At 42.4% G+C, this 16,825-nt stretch overlaps 1 protein-coding gene across 4 annotated transcripts in view; it reads right to left on the minus strand.

The window, feature by feature from the left end:
* Nucleotides 1–16,666, minus strand: part of LOC113018612 (protein phosphatase 3 catalytic subunit alpha) — a 67,038-nt gene extending 50,372 nt beyond the window's left edge. For all 4 annotated transcript variants that reach the window (XM_026161790.2, XM_026161788.2, XM_026161789.2 and 1 more), the window contains exon 1: nucleotides 16,392–16,666. In XM_026161790.2, the coding sequence (XP_026017575.1) occupies nucleotides 16,392–16,452 (61 nt within the window). In that variant the 5' untranslated portion in view covers nucleotides 16,453–16,666. The remainder of the gene's footprint in view (nucleotides 1–16,391) is intronic.
* Nucleotides 16,667–16,825: the final 159 nt, after the last annotated feature.

Genomic DNA, 16,825 nt, shown 5'->3' on the forward strand with positions numbered 1-16,825 from the left:
CTGCTGTCGCCTCAACAGGTTTTAGATGAGAAATGCAGAAAACATTTGCAGAAGTAGGTGATCAAAATGCACCGGTACTCAGACAGCACTTAGTCAGCCTAAGTCTCTGATTAATTAGTGAGGTTAGGGCTGGAGCGTGGGAGGCTGACGTGGGTGAATGTAGGGGTGGATGTATATATATATATGCATTTAAGGATGGATAGAAAGGAGCAGGCAGTAGATACTGAGATGGGGTGGGGGATGGGGGTCAACAGGCAGTTTGAGGGATCTCCTACTGCAGCTTTTTTTGGTAGTGGTTGGGTGTGTGGTAAGCTGTCAGTGGAGCAGTGGATCAATGACACAGTGAGAGGCCACCAGGGATCTAGATCATGGCTGGAAAATGACTTCAGTTATTTGGAGCTGGACTGGGGGAAGGGCATGAGTCAGGGAGAGTGAAAGATAAGTCAATGAAATAACAATGGATGAAAAAAAAGAAAAAGAAGAAAAGAGCATTTGCCAATCTTTAAAAAAAATCTATTCACCAAGTCACAGTCCAATAATGGGAGGTCCCTGTGTATTTGCACAATTTATTACCTACAGTAAATTATGAGCCGCACCCTGATAAAACAGTTCAACGTCTAGAAAGCTATACAGTCACAGTGAAAGAGCCAGCATTAAGCCAAGGGCCCAGGTGTAAGTAAAATGCTTTTAACACTTCTTACAGGGAATCTGAACATCATGGTTTTTGCTACAAGTATTATATCGGACAATATATTTAGAAATGTATTTTTTTATTTTGTCCTTGGTCTTCCTCCCTCTACCTTGGGATTTACATAATCGTATCAGATTATTTTGAACATCAAGCTAGAGCAGGATCTGCATAAACGTCTAATTTTTACATTTTCCAACTCATTTTTTTGAGTGATGTACTTAAGTTATTTATTTTTGATTCAAAACTTCTTGTTTCTGTTCAAATGTTCACATTTTGTAATCGTACGGTGTATATAATTACATTCATGTGTGTATTAGCAGGTAAATCCTACTTTTTTTTGCAATCACAACTAATCACAGCAATGACCTGTTTTTTTTTAATTTGATAAGAAACCTACTGAGACAAATGTACTCAAATTTGAAAAATTTTAATCAAACTGCAGAGTTGTTCTTTATTTTAATAACACAATGTGCCTTTCTGTGCTGACATGGGGCTCAACATCAAGCCAGCAACCCACTGCACGCATGGACTCACTAATCTAACACGAAGGTAAATAAAACTTAACCTAAGCAACCCATATATCTTTAAACACAGCACATCTCAGTATGCCAGAAGTTGCTTAACATTAAGTTTGCTACTACAATCCTGCATAATGTAACATTATAACAGCCTATAGCACATAAATATGAGATTGTGTTGTGCTTTTATTCCAGGAGAGCACCTTGGTCCTGTGCTCCGTAGATAAAAGTCAAACTCAAAGGCGTTACAGCTCTTCCCATTTGAAATCGATTAAAACAAAGTCATTTAACAAGATCATTGTTTGTTGTGTGGGTGTATGTAAGAAGATTAGCTGGGATTATGTAAACACATCCTGTTAAGGAATAAAATGCGCAACGTCTTGTTTTGACTGAATGCAGATTCATTCAGACCTCAATCCTAACTTTGATATCATTCACACTGATTTCACTTGTACATCCCTGGACTTGTGTTACCTCCCATGATAAGTAGTTTATAGGTTTTATAGAAGCTTTACTTGGGAAGGGAAACGGCATAAGGATAATAATCTCTGTATATAACACTTTAAAGTGTACCCTATATTTTTCCTATAAATATTTTGAACAACTATTGTGAACATAGGGGGGAATTAATAGAGGATTTTAGAAATTGCTGCTGTTGTGTAGAAGTCACTAAGGGACAATGGGCCAGCGCAGAGGAAAAAAAACTCCATTTAAAACTCGGATTTGCAGGTTTGTGGAGACGTTAACACTTTCTGGCATTTCCTCTGAAAGCCACTCTGACAGGCCCTGAAGAAGACATTCCCTGCTAGCTTTGCTGGCTCAGGCCTGCCCCCTCCTCCTCCTACACAATGCCGTGACACAGGATTAGCTTTCATTAGAGAAGGTGCTGTAATCAGCTTTGGAGCATAGCAGAGACGGAACAATGGAGGAGGCTGAAAGGATCTGGAAGACAGGGCGCTAAGGGTGCATGCTTTGCTCTATGCAAGCTCCGAATGCAACCTGTGGCACAGCCAGATAGAGAAGTAATGCTGTGTGGCATCTATTCACCAGCTTAAAAACAAAAAGTTAACAAATTGAATGCAACATTGCTTCTCTTATGTTTTTAGGGCCTTGACACTGCATGCAAGGTACTCTTCTGCTCTTGAGCACTTCAGAGGCAGCCAACGCCTTTAATTTTTCCTGCTACGTTTAATATTTAATGGGCTTAATTATTCATCTACAGGCAATAAGAGAAAGCTACTAGATATGTTCACATGCTTTAATCTACAAAACACCTAAGGCTGCCTCCATAAAAAGAAAAACTAACAAAGGCAACTCAACACAACTTCATCTAATGATATGTGATTACCCTCAAGGTCTTTCGTGTCTATTCTTTGACATAATGACAAACTACAAGTTCAACCTTTTCTTCAGGTGGTAAAGGCAAAGGTCACGCATCTGAGAAGGGATTAGGTGGACATGTTTATATTCCGGTCTGGACAAAAATCTGGCCCCGTACATCGACAGAACCGCCTTTGTGTCAGTCTCGCGCCACTCTCCACCACGCTGTCAACTGGCGATTGTATTGGGAAGGACTGACGACATAGGTCTATCGAGAACATGTGTCCCCACTGACCTTGGAGAGCTCTGCGAGCGCGCCGGCAGCCAGTCTACAAAGGGTTCTTGTTGGTGGCTTGTTCTATGAGTGCGCAGTGACAAGCAGACAGGTGGCTGGACAGGATACAGATTCAGTGTTGTCATATAAAATAAAATAAAAAACACGTGCTTGCTACCCCTCTATTCAAAGCACTGTCAACAGTGAAAAAACAAAAATAATCCGCCCCAAAGAAATTCTTAAATATATCAGATGCTTTCCGTGACTGACATTTCTGGATAGCAGGTAATTCCAGTTTGTTTACATGTTTGTTTTTTTAAGAGCCAAACTCTTACCACAACGTCATGCTACTTGGAAATTGTGGTTTGGCTGAAACATGCAAGACACTCCCTGAAAACCTGTACACAAGGTTCAAGCAAAATACTGAACACGTTATCTATAGTGATTTTAATTTAATCCCAATTTATTTTCTAATTACTGCATTCGTGCATTGCAGTTCATATACATTTTAAAACTTTTTCAAACTGGAAGATGTGTAAGAATAAAATGCATCATGTTAGCTCGACAAGCGACATGATATATTACTATTTACCCAGTCTTAGTTTCTAAATAGAAAGTAAATAAATCACTATTTCACTGCTTGTCGATGTCAGCTGTAGAGATCATTATTGAAGCTGTTTTGCCAGACCTTTGTAAAAATTTCTAAACACATATGAACCTTTCGAGAAGTCTGAAAAGTACACATTTGCTACACACATTAAGTCTCGTTAATAGAGTACATTCATGAATTCTTGAAAAATTGGGATCATATTTATATACAACACTGTGACATTTCATCTATCACCTGAGAAAGTTCTGGACCAAGACGCACAACAACATCAAACATCCAACTGCAAATCTATACATATGACACAGTGAAGAATCTAACTGGATACGGTGTTATGTAACGTGAAACAATATGGAGCGCAAATCAATAGCGAAATGCTTTTACGTTCCAGAAACTCCAACTGACTTCAGTGTTTTCTGTACTCATTCACAGCTTGCCTCAGAGATAATATGCCTCAACAGGCGTGATCGCACCTCCCAAGGAGGGCTTGTTGGCAGCCGCAATGTTGGCATTTCTAGAATGCAATTACTAGACACATACAGAGGGGTTGAGGCCAGTCTATATTTGCAACCACACTTGGTAAACGGAGCATTACAGACCTGAGGCTGACCCAAATAAAACAGAGCCTGAGCTGTAGATAATATTCCTCATCATTAATTAACCCCCACCCCCCCACTCTTCTCAGCTGGGGACGCTACCTGTTTGATTTAAAAATGAATACCGCACTGCCAACTATTACAATGATGTGTGGACTGGGGAAAACCCTCCCCGCCACACAAGAATAGCTACATCTCATATGTGAAAAGCATTCCTCCATGCCATGTCAAAATAACTAGGATGGGTCAGAAATGGCAAACAAAATGATTCAACTTAAGTACTGAAAGTATTTATAGCAAAGAAATAATACTGAAAGTATAAAGTACTTATATTATAGCAAGGATTTTTGTGGGATCAAGCATTTGCATCCAAGAGGTCCATGGCAGAGTTTTTATTTCTGGCAGACTGACCGTGGTTTTTCAGGGGACAGGTGGTGAGGCAATGGGATGGCGCAGCCAGCCACCTCCTCCCGCCTCTTGCCAAGTCAACAAGGCCCCTAAGAGTTCCCTTCCTTTGCCATTGCTTCCTTCTCCCCCTTACCCACGCCCACCTCTCAAGCCTATCGCTGTTTCTAGGCCAAAATTGTGTGGGTGTGGTGGGTTCTCCTGCCAGCAGGGGTACCTGACTGCCAAGAAAGAAAAGCAAAAGCAGCACGTGGCTGGACTTGGAGAGAGGATGGGCAACAAAGGAATTACATCTCTAAAGACCAAAGGAATTCTGAGTCAGCAAGAGCAATAACTCCACACTAACCACGCACACGCATCTTGTCTCGCCATTGTTAGCACCCCAGAGGAGCTCTATATATCAGGAGAATCTGTGACGAAGCTCCTGAAGTAGCTGCTGTTATGCAACTCTTCTAGGCTAAAAGTGACTGTAAAGTAAATCATCCTTCCCTGCTGCCAGCCTGACCCCCATATAGCAGAGGAAGCACTTTCAAAACTCACTAAAGGAGTATTATGCTGAAGCACCATCTGTGCAGGCTTTGCTAGCAGCCGTGAGATTAAAGGCAGTTAAAGCATCGCATTGAAAAGCCATCCGCCAGCCAGCATCCAATCAAAGATGAGAGCATAAGCAATGGACAGCGCCTTTATAAGACTCCGAGCACTGCTGGGTTGTGTGGATCAAACAGCAGTGTGCGGCCTGGGTCATGCCCCTGATCCCTCTGGGATAAACAGGGCTGCTCCAAGGTTCATGTGTTCTTGAGGATCAGGTCACAGAGTATGTTCAGCTCACTTGACAGCTTGAGTGCCTGAAGGGAGTCTTGACTTTCTTCTATTGCACTTACATTTTCAGATCAGACACAGGAGGGTGGAGGGTCAGTTTTTTCCCCTCTAATTATTAAAAACAGTTTCTGGGTTTCCCCAGAACGGATCACGCTGCACTGTAAATGCTGAATAACGTCCATGTTTACATAAAGAAAGAGGAAAAACGCTGGAGTTAAATTTCAGGTAACCATTTCCTCCTCGAAAGACAAACAAGGACAAAACGCACTGTCACATACCCTGGGCAGGGTGTTTACGTTATCTGCTGCTCTAACACACTATATTTACTTTCATCAAAAGCAAACAGGCTTTATAGAGACATCCCATGCAGGGCTCCAGCCCAGTACTGTGGGACTGCATAAAACTGTACTGTGTTCGCACCATCTGTTGGGCTAAAATGAAGCCTCTGGCCCTCTTAACTGCTGGCTGCAAAACAGAAAGTACTCGACTTATGTTTAATTCAGCTTAAAACTATTGTCTTACATCCCTGCTGTCATGGAGTGTTTGAAATAAAATAATAACCATGAATTATGAGCAGTGGAGGCTAAATGCTAAATTGAGTCCACACTTCTAATTACTGCTCAAGTGTCGCTTAAAATTACTTTGAGATACACAATCTGCTGGATGACCAGCTGATTTGTACCTCGATTTGGCCGTCCCCTAGGCTTACCACATTCCTCCCGAGGGATCGGATTACGTTCTATACAGGGAGACGGGCCTGGAGCGTGGGTCTGCCACAGTTGAGCAGCAGCCTGAGCAAGCAAGTGCGCAAAAGGGAATGAAAGGAAATGCTGAATGAAATACAGACGGTGGCCTAGAAAAAAAACACTGCAGTCATAGCTGAAAGCAGGAATGGATGAAGTGCAGCTAAATAGAGGAAAAAGACAGTAATATAAAATATACTGCTGGAATACAAGGCAGAGACAAAAATAAGTGAGCAGGTAAAACAAGAAAATAATCGGTCTTGTACAGTATGTCTGACATTTCTACAAGAAACGGGGGAAAAAAGGCAAACTGTGAAACTGTCGAGCCTCGGCAGCAAAGCTGTCAAAGACATCGTACTCCTTAGTATTCTTGAGACTGTGTGACATGAATGTGGACATACCCAAACCTGCAGCGCAGCAGTAACTGTGCACCACTTAGCTGCTGTGTCACTCTGCAACCTTACCAGTTTATGTGGGGGCAGGCTAGTATGAAAGGCTTGCATGATATACAAAAGCAATAAATAGGCTGCCAAGAGCATGACAGCAAGGGAGCATATGTGTGTAGGACTGGGGTGCGACAACGGTATTAATTACCAACAAAAGATCACATCTTTGGCTCGGGAGTTCACATGGAGTGAAGATTAGCTGAAACAACACGTCTCCCACAGTTTCATGATTCAGTTTTCACTAAATTTAATACACACACACACACACACACACACACACACACGCACATATGCAGGCACGAGACACACACAAAAATGAGTGGAATGAGAGGTTCCTCCTCCATCCTCGCATCTGACGCTTTTCAGAGTCGTCACTACACGATCCTGAGAACACACAGGCACACGTATGAACACGCACAACGGTGACAGCTGACTAGTGCATCAGCAGCAGTTTGCTGAAAATCTCCCTGCATGCAAATCAATAAAGCAAAAATGGAACTGCTCCTGAGTGGCAAGCCCAAAAGAATATATATATTTATACCCTGAGTGCAACAGGGAATAGGATGCACAAGTGATTGGTCACTGTAATGTATGGCACTCTGGTGGTGTTTGGACAGGCACATAATCAGTCGGAGCCATGGGACACACTAACCTCGCCGCAATCTGGCTAGCCGAGGCATATTGTGAGTTCAGACTAATGGGATATCAGTTTGCCCTATGATTGGACTCGATTTGACGTGGCAACAGCCGAGGCCAAATTCTGCCTTGAGTTACTGCCAAAGCTAAGGTCTATCATGGAACTTAGAACAAGATACTTGCAATTACGTGGAGAGTAATCCCAGAGGAAATTTACTGGAGCTTTTCGAATTGTCTCTGGGGCCTAATTCAAAAGACGAAACAGCAAAGGCAGGGGAACATTATGTGTGTATATATATGCCACCTCTAGAGCTGGCCTAACCCCAAGCCCCTCCCTCACCAGCAGAGACACATCACAGTCACGACTCTGGCTTCGGTCAGCCTCTGCAATGTTTTGAGTGAGTGGGCCAGCCAGTGGTCCTCCTCCTGCTCCACTCTCCACGTGGGAGGAAGTGAGTGGCCTGAAATCATCAGCTCTTGGGCAAACTTAATGCCTCTTTGTCCTTTTTTGAGCACAAAAAAAAAAAAAAAAAAAAAAAAAAAAAAAACACAGCTTGGCAGTAAAACTGGAAAAACAAACAAAAAAAATGTTTCACAGGTTTGAAACATTTGCAGGTGAAACCTTGAAGTAATATCCTGAAGGCTGTATTGATAAAGCATTTCAGCCAAAATCATCATATCCCATTAGACAAATGCCAGTCTCACCAGACAACTTCCTCTCAGGTCAACTATAGAACACGGCAACAAGCAACGACAGATTTTTTTTTCCAGAGGTAATCCAAGATAAGCACACGCCAAATTCACCAGCACATGGAATAAGAGGGTTAATTTTCAGCCAGGTGGTCTATAATTAACGCGTGTGAATGAGGGTAAATAAACCTTGGGGCCTCGACTCACCTCCAGCTGTATTTGTATAGCTGGAGTTTCTCTCTTGTCCACAAGCTGGGTACTTTAACTAGTAAGCTGATAACACCTGGAAGAACAAGGGGGGAAAAAGGTGCACCAGGATCTAACGCACCAAGATCCACCATGAACCTACACAGTACAGCCACGTAGCATGCAATGTGCTTAAACACCCATCCGTAATTGCTGGTCTTCTCAATGAATATAATTTTTGCAAAGCAAAAATGTGCAGAAAACGTGCAGAACCCAGGAATAGCTTTGACTTTTCTCAGCAAAGAGTGAAAATGAATTGTTTTCTTTGTTTAAATTCCTTAAAACGAAATCGCATTATCCAACACTCAGGCAGAAACATAAATAAATATTTCAGTGTGTGTGTGTTCTTGCTACAGCCTTACTGAAGTATATACATAAAATCTGATGATGATTAATTAAAGACGGAGTTTCTCGTCGTGTAAAAGAAATCTCGAGCGCTCGCTGAAATAAAAGGATTAATAAGAAGGTAAGGGAGGATGGTGAGTCCACTTGGATTCTTTCATTAATTTAGCCAGACAACTGGAAACTGCTACACACGGTATTTAATACGAGAGCCACAGATACTTTACTCTCCTGGTTCATAGCTATGGGTCCTGGCCTGGAAAATGTCAAACTGCATTTTTAAGGCCTGAAACTCGTCACTGGCCACAAACCACCGGGGCAACATGTCTAAATCCTGATGCCATGTTGGCTGATACTGCTCCCGGTGCTTCAGTAACGTGCCAAACCAGACCGCTGCCAAAACAAACACTACAGTGGAATGCTACACCCAGAAGGCAACGAGGAATTCTGCGTAAAATCCTGCTCTGCTACGACAGCATGATCAAAACACAATGAGAAAACAGGGAAGCAACGGTTCTTCTCAGTCTTCCTGTGGCAAACTAGAGCCATCGTATCAGACTTCCTCATAGCTGAGGTTTACCTTTCCTCGATAAGTCATAATGATGGATAAAATATATGAGTTTTACATCTGCTGAGTTTATTGTGTGCTCCCTGGTGCAAACTCCAATGTGCTGGAAATGAAAAGAAAACAGCATATCCATCTCATCTTCAACAGGTCACATTTGCATCAGCCTCAGTATGTATACGTGTGTGGGTGTCAACCAGTGCAGATGCTACTATGATAACAGTGAGATGCAATTGCAAACATGCATTAGCCATGAAACACTGTGTACCCTTCCCGTGTCATTCCCCTCCTGTGCATGCGCTGAGCTGATGAGCGGGCATAAAAGTTACAACATCCCTTTCCCCTGTGGATGGCTTTCTCCGCTTACTAATCTACCATTTACAGGCAACCAGCAGATGGCTTTACTCATTCTGCTCGTATTTAAATACAAACAACTGCCTGGCCCAGCACAGGAGAGTGTGCGACTGTGTTTGCATCTGTCACACAGCACCATGCAGGGGCTTGACCTAATCCAGGAAGTCGAGTCTCCCATTTAGCATGCAGGTATGTTTTCACCACAAGGAAACTCCTCTGCTAAATAGCATGGCATGAAAACTGAGGCCAAAATACTGTGTGCGTCTACACGCGGGATATTTGTCCTAGATAAACACATTACTGCAGAGAAATTGTATTTAGGCTCACAAAACATTACTCAGGGTAGTGAAAACTGTCTCATGCACAGAGCAGTTAAAGGTGGCCACGTGTGCACGTACATGCAGGTTCAAATATATTAAGAGACTGCGATTCTTTGTGCAGAGAATAAAGCTGGAGGTGTTAACATTTATCTGTAACTGATACATTCATTCACTTATGCAGATTCAATTGCATTCACGCTGCAAAAGAAAATAGACTGTTCTGACTTTAGCAAACTCACATATGAAATAGATCAAACTGTTGGCAATTCTCAAACTGCTTTTGTATTGTCCCATTCCTTAAATTAATAAAAATTATGAACTTGATCAGCTGCTTCTCCCATGAGTCTCTCAATACTGAACTCCAACCTACAACGTCCTGGCCTGCAGTCCTTGTTCTGCAGCCTCTGTGAGTTTGGCATGAAATGGCAGGTCAGGCATTTGTCATCATAAAACTGTGAAGAAATATATGGACGTAGCTACTGTGATGTCACCCACTGGTTTCTGAAGTCCCATTTTGAAGCTGTTACCACCTTGCTTTTTTGAAACCAGATGTGAGACGAGAGCAGGCGAACCTGAGAGCAAAAATGCACTCTTGTGATGGACAATGCTCCTTTTTCAAACGTAGAATGACCAAAATTCACAAAATGAACTTTAGGTTTTATTCAGTTTGACCCGTAATGTGTGACTGAGCCCTTAAAGTTATCAGGAAAGTGTCTACTGAGGTCAAGCATGAGGGCTGTTTTCCCATAAACCTCCACAGGACCTGAAGTTTTGCTGCAGCCGCAGCCATCGCCTCCTGCTGGTTATTAAAAAGAGACAGGCTGTCTTCACTTTTCACACCCACATCTTCAACCAGAATTTATATTATCTATCGTTTTCCTTTAGCAGGATCTGGTTGGAGTGGTCATCCGGTGGGCTGCAGCTTGTTTCCACAGCAGAACAAAAACTAACGTTGCCACGACGATTTGAATTATTATAGGACGTGACCACAAGATAAGCCTCTCACTGAAGAAGCAGCTGAATGATATCTAAGACCACCAAAAGAGTAAAGTGGCTGGCGAGGCAGGCTGCAGGAATAATACAAGGCAGCTGGTTAGCAGATTTTCAAAATAGAGAATGCGGCGATTATCCAAAAGTAATCCAAATTCATCGTTCTCACACACACATCGTGCTCAAATAACTTGCCGAATACAGATGGGTGGCCATTAATTTATCTAAGAGGCACATCCGAGGTGAAGTTTATGAGTGGGAAACAGCTCAACATAGTTACATGGAATTAATTATACTTCAGTCTTTAGTGTTTCACAAACCCCCGAGCAATTACTTCATAGCCGAAATACAGACTCACTTGTTTTCCCAGCATAAGTTTGTCAAATGGAGTCATAATTTTAACTTACCAAACTGTTACTGACAAAATGCAAGAAAAAAAAAAAAAAAGCACAAAATTACTCCAGGATCAAGTCAAATAACGATTTAGCAGCTTGCTGATTGAACCGAGTGTTGTTCAGCCAATGACGCACGCTCTTTGACAAAACTTTTTCCCCAATTTTTGCTAAACATAAGCTACCAAACAACTGCACACAGATGTTTTTTTTTAATGTAAATTCTACCAAAATCTGCTTTCTCAATTAACTTTATGTGTCCAGTGTTGCAGCTAACGTGCATGCCTGTATACACGAGTGTGCACACGCGGATGCACAACTCCTATAAAAATTTAGTGTCTTCCTAGGCTGTCCATGCTCAGCCCTCCAAGTAGGAGTCAAAGTGAGAAAGCAGATTTACTGCTCTACTAGCCTCTAATATAACCCAGCCACCCGACTGCTCCCAGTTCACTGGGTTAGCTTCTCCTCCCCCACACTCATTGTACTGGGAGCGCAGCCTGTAGTTACATGTGTTGCAGACACTATATTGATTGATTTGTGACTGTTCTGCAACCAGGGATCCAATGACACATAACTCCTGCCTCTGCTGCAAATGGCTTTTGTTAGCCACTGTAGCTCATAGCAGCAGCAGCAACATGTGTCGGTGTGTACATGCCATGAAATGGGAAAAAAACTGAGGATTTGTTTATGTAGAGGTTGATTTTTTTTTAACCCCAAAAAACAATAAAACAGTGTTATAGTCACTGGGTCACAGATGCTACTCTGGGTATTTTACATTTTTTACATTTGGTGATTAAAAGGCACCTTATGAAGAAAGCAGCTACATTAAAAAGCCAAAGTAAAACAGCTTCCATCAATGTATAAGCTACAGAACTGCTGCTTATGAATGTGTACTGGTTAGACAAGTGTATCAACAGCACAAGTTCAAAGGATTGAAAATCCCCAAAATCTACTCGCAGGCTTAGCAACAACCTGAAAATGCAAAGGTAGGTAAACACTTTTTCCCCTCGAAAACCAACATCCATTTGTTCACACGAATTAGCAAGAGCAGCAGCTAATGCATGGAGTCAGATTACAACCTCTGAGCAGAGCTGCCTTTATCCCCCTATATGGAGCTTAATCTGTCCAAATCCGCTGCTTTGCTGTGCCCCAAATCCACAACAGAGCCTAATTCCTCTTTAATCTAATGAGCAGTAAAGGTGCACTTACTCTGGTTTGGAATACCGCAGACCGTATATCTTACTGTTGTACCACAACAGAGATAGCTCAGGTCTTCCCTTTCAGGCCATGATGCAATGCATTGTTATCAGAACCATCAAATCTCAAAAAGAAAGAAAAAAAGGAAACCTCACAGGAGATCAGACAAGCACATACATGGCAGGCACCAATAGCTAGTTCGGTTATCTTGCTGCAGCTATGGGAGACATTTCAGGGTTGAGCTGAGTAAGTGGACTGCTGTCAGAAGATTCAAAAGGTGGAGGAGGTGGCCCACCCTCCCTCAGGCTCCTAACCCCAGACTTCTTCGCATGCGAAGGAGGTATGTCAAGGAATTGGAAAGTGGCGGCCCTGATGACTTATGAAACCTAGGAAAGTGACCTACTAACTTTTTTCTCAAGAGTTCAAAAGCAGAAAGCAAAAACTAAATCTTGCAAACTCATTGTCTGGAATAACTCGGGAAAGCTGGCACTGAAACGCAATGCAAGACAGCAGCTGGAGCCTCCCAAACTCCTTTTTGATCGTGCACAGTTAATATATTTTTTTAGATCAAGATGATATTTCCTTCCCAAGATAATTAAACTAGACTTGGTATGAAATTGACAATTTGACATTTAAGTGCCTGCTCTGGAGCATCGGCTCAAGCAACCCACGGGTCAGCTGTCTGACCAATCGCAGCCTTAGATTAACTGCTGCTCTCACACACTCACACGCGCACACAGGAGCAGCTACAATCTGTTTGCTGTCTCATGAGATGAAGAAATACAGACACTCACTGCAACTCTCCTTAAAAAAAAAATTACTTGATCACAGAAATGTTGATTAATTACTCACAAACCTACTAACCCAACATTATGTTTAAGCTCCCAGAGAGTGTTTTTTGTATCCCACTACACTTAAGTGAAATAAAAATAATGGCCAAAAGTGCCCCTCTTCTTCTTTTAACGCTTTCAAACGGGTTCTTTCTATTCATTAGTAGCAGCACAACTTAACAGAGTGTAATGTATTTGTCTCATCACAACACATCTCTGCAACTCCAATTTAATTAAGACAATTTGATGCCATCTTTATTGCTTTGTCTCCGTCTCACAAAGCAACAAATCTACGTCCTTACTCCCTCTGAATAAAAATGACTGCTCGTAAGATGAAGAAATTATGTGCCAAACCATAGTACGAGTGGAAGGTAACACAAACGTCACCGAAAAAAAAATTAAAAATCCCAGTTGAAATTTTAACATTACAAATTACAGACAGAGCAGACTGGCACAGGTTTAAAATTATAAACAACCTCGATGGTTATAAATCACCTGACTTTCTCACAGCAATCCTATTCCCATGCAAACAAACCTGATGACAAGGTTTATGAATTGTAATGAGGAAATATTACTCAGAATGACAACACCTCAAGGAAAATTACTCACGACTGGTAATTTTATAGCTCTGCAATACACAGCGCTTGTACTCGATTAGAAAGAAACACTGTGATGGCACACAGGTCGCTTTATGAGCACGATGCGGCGGGTCTGTGTGCAGGTGATCGCACGTAAGGCGAGGATCAAGTCTGTGGCATTACTTAATGTTCTGTTCTATAAATGACTCGGCTTTCCAGCTGGGATCAGTGGCTGGCATCGCGCCGCTGTCACCACCGCCGTCTCTCCAGCCCACGCATGTCTGAGCATGGGGGCCTCTTCTCAAAAGTCAAATGTCAGATGTTATCCATCCCCAACTCGCAGAGAAGCACCCAGCGCACCGCTGGGGGCTCGGAGGCCCAGTTTCTCGGTCGCTGATGGAAAAACACTATTAGTGCGCTTGCTTTACTTTGGCGTGCTGAGGTTGTCACGACTGCACCATGACAACCATATTACCAACTTTTTATGTGACATTGCTACATCTTTGCTTTATACAGTGCTGGACAAAACTCAGCAATATCAGTATGTAAACAGGGTTTTCAAAATAAAAGACTATATGACTCATTAGTTGATAATGAAAAAGCTTTGCTGTTAATTGTAGCAAAATAAAACAAAAAAATCATGACCACGAATTCTAATAATCAGGATTACCATAAGAGGATAATCCTTATTTAAACTCCACTTAATTAACCGAGCATTAAAAAAATGGTCATCCAGTGATGATCCACCAAGCATTATATACAATATTAAAAAAAACAGCTACAAACACAGTCAAGTCTGTTGAAATATATACTGGAAATTGCTCACGTGTTTATTCCTGCAAGTGATGAAAGCACAAGAAAAATTAAGCAACTTCTCTCGCCTTAGCTGATTAAACTCAATTACTATGCAGCGCTGGCTTTCAGGAGCATTATGATAATGCATTTTGAAAACAGGTGGATGCAAAGCACTTATGATAAGTTGGACTGACACCTTGTAGCACGGCAAGCTAGGCAGCTGAAAACAAATTACTTCACACCTATAGCCTGCAGTTATTTTGGAGGTGCTTTGTACACAGCTAGCGCCTGTGTTGTCATAATACTGATGCATTACCAAAACACTGAGTCCTCAAAACTTGATGAATGAAAAATGAGCAAAATTACTTTGTTGAGCTTGACACAAGGTTTAAAAGTGAGCTGGCCTCCGAGATTAACTGACATGGCCCTCTAACGTTTAATTGATACATTTCAACCCGATTAATATCCACAGAGCCGAGCATGAAGATCTGGCATCTCCTCTGCATGACAGAGGAAGATGTAGCTTCAGATCCATGCAACAAGACCGGTCACCCAGTGATATTGTTGTCTCTTTAAAACTTATGCTTGTCCCATATATTTTTCATTAGCCTTCAAGTTGGTGGAGACTGTAGGGGTATGATCTCTTGAAATATTCATTACAAAAAGCACCCAAGACATGCAGTGACTCTTAACACTCAACCCCTTATTTTTTTGGAGCAAAATGTAGCTACAAAAAAATGGCTGCAGATATATTTGTGAAACGTTTTCTTCTGTTTCAAGTGTCAAGTCCTAAGTCCGAGATTGCAACACGGGAGAGCTGTATTCCTTACTGAGTTGAGCAACCAGGTGCACAACCTCGTCTTTTAACACAGAGTCAACAATCCCAGACCGATTCATTCCAACTTTCTTGCATAAATCTTGACGTTTAATGCTCTGAGATGATCCAATCATTTCAATCGACTGAACTCAACCAGCTAAACTTGAATAAAAATCACTCAACAGTCCCCTTGTGTGTGTGTGTGTGTGTGTGCGCACACTGTGATCCCTGCACATCCCTGTTGGGCTGGAGCTGCAGAGGATTTTTGGGGGGTTGTAACTAGTGCCAGCAAGCAGGAGTAAACACATTCTGTCATCTCACTTGTGTGGAAAAGCTTTTGTCTTCCAACAAGAGAAAGGAGGAGGGGGGTATTTTTCACTTTGAAGTGCCCACATGCTAACACAAAAATAGGCTTGAATGCTGCAACTTAAGTGTGCTGCCTTTAAGTACACATGAGACGTCAAGTGACACGAAACTGGGCAGGCTGCATTGCTCCTATTTCGAGGGAAGGCTGCCTCGATTATGATCTTTATTGCATTCTTATGGTAGACTGCAAAGGTGGAATGTCAGACGTGTAAACACAGAGTGCAGGAAGAACCACCGTGTGTGACACGAACAAAGCACACGATGAACACCCCCAAATGTGAGATTACAAAATAGACGACATCAAGCAGTATTATGCAATGGAGAGAGGGGAGAGAGAGAGAGAGAGAGAAGAGGAGCCTTGGTATAACTGTTTGACGATGCATGCAAAATGAGGGAAAATCGCCCTTGGGGTTGAATGCAACGGTTGTGCAACATCTGCATGCATACTGTAAACCTGTGCACTATATATGAATCGAAACGCTCATGCATCTGTCACACCGCTGGTAGCATGCTATTCACTAATAATAGGGGGGGGAAACAGCAGAAAAAACCCCGAGTATTTACAGACGAGCGGCTGTACCGCGTCTAACGCCTCGCGCACAGACTGTGACACATTTCATGCTAAATTCTTGCTCTGGTCTACAAACTGGAGTTACCCTGACTTCCTAGTTTACTGCTGCTGTCATAGCTCGGCTAACACCCTTCTTCCTCCCTAGCCAGCAAACAATTTTTTTTCGACTACATTTGCCGCCCGCTGTTGCTGCGACCGTGAATTCTTCAAGTCTGCTTGTGCTGGTCAGACCCAGAGCTGTGGTAGCGTCTCGTTTCAATATGACACGAAAAGCAACACTTACATTTCACCACCCTGTCCGTCGTAGATAACTTCGGTTCATCATTCGGCTTGTTTTCGGACATTTCCAGTGTGATATAAAATTAAGATAGGGCAGAAATGAGACTTAAAACGGTCCCTGCGTTGCTCTGGCCGAACAACTCGTGAGTCTATCCGAGGAAAGAGACCGCAGTGATCTCACTCGGTCCTATCAGCGGCCAAAAATACTTGCAACAGGGTTACAATTTCACTGCTGGTGCTGTAGGAGCAGCTCTGTCTGATTTACTGTTACTCTGTATCAAGTTGTCTCAACGCAGTCTGCACTCAAACGTGCTGACTCGCAAGACCCGCCTCCTGGTGACAGCGGCTTCGCCCATTGGTCGAGAGTGACAGTTTGCCTATGCCCGTACATCCACTTTCATCAAAGGGCTGTTTCTGTGTCAGTCTGGTATTAATAAC

The sequence above is a fragment of the Astatotilapia calliptera genome, chromosome 3 (genome assembly GCF_964374335.1).
Source record: "Astatotilapia calliptera chromosome 3, fAstCal68.1, whole genome shotgun sequence".
Taxonomy (NCBI): domain Eukaryota; kingdom Metazoa; phylum Chordata; class Actinopteri; order Cichliformes; family Cichlidae; genus Astatotilapia; species Astatotilapia calliptera.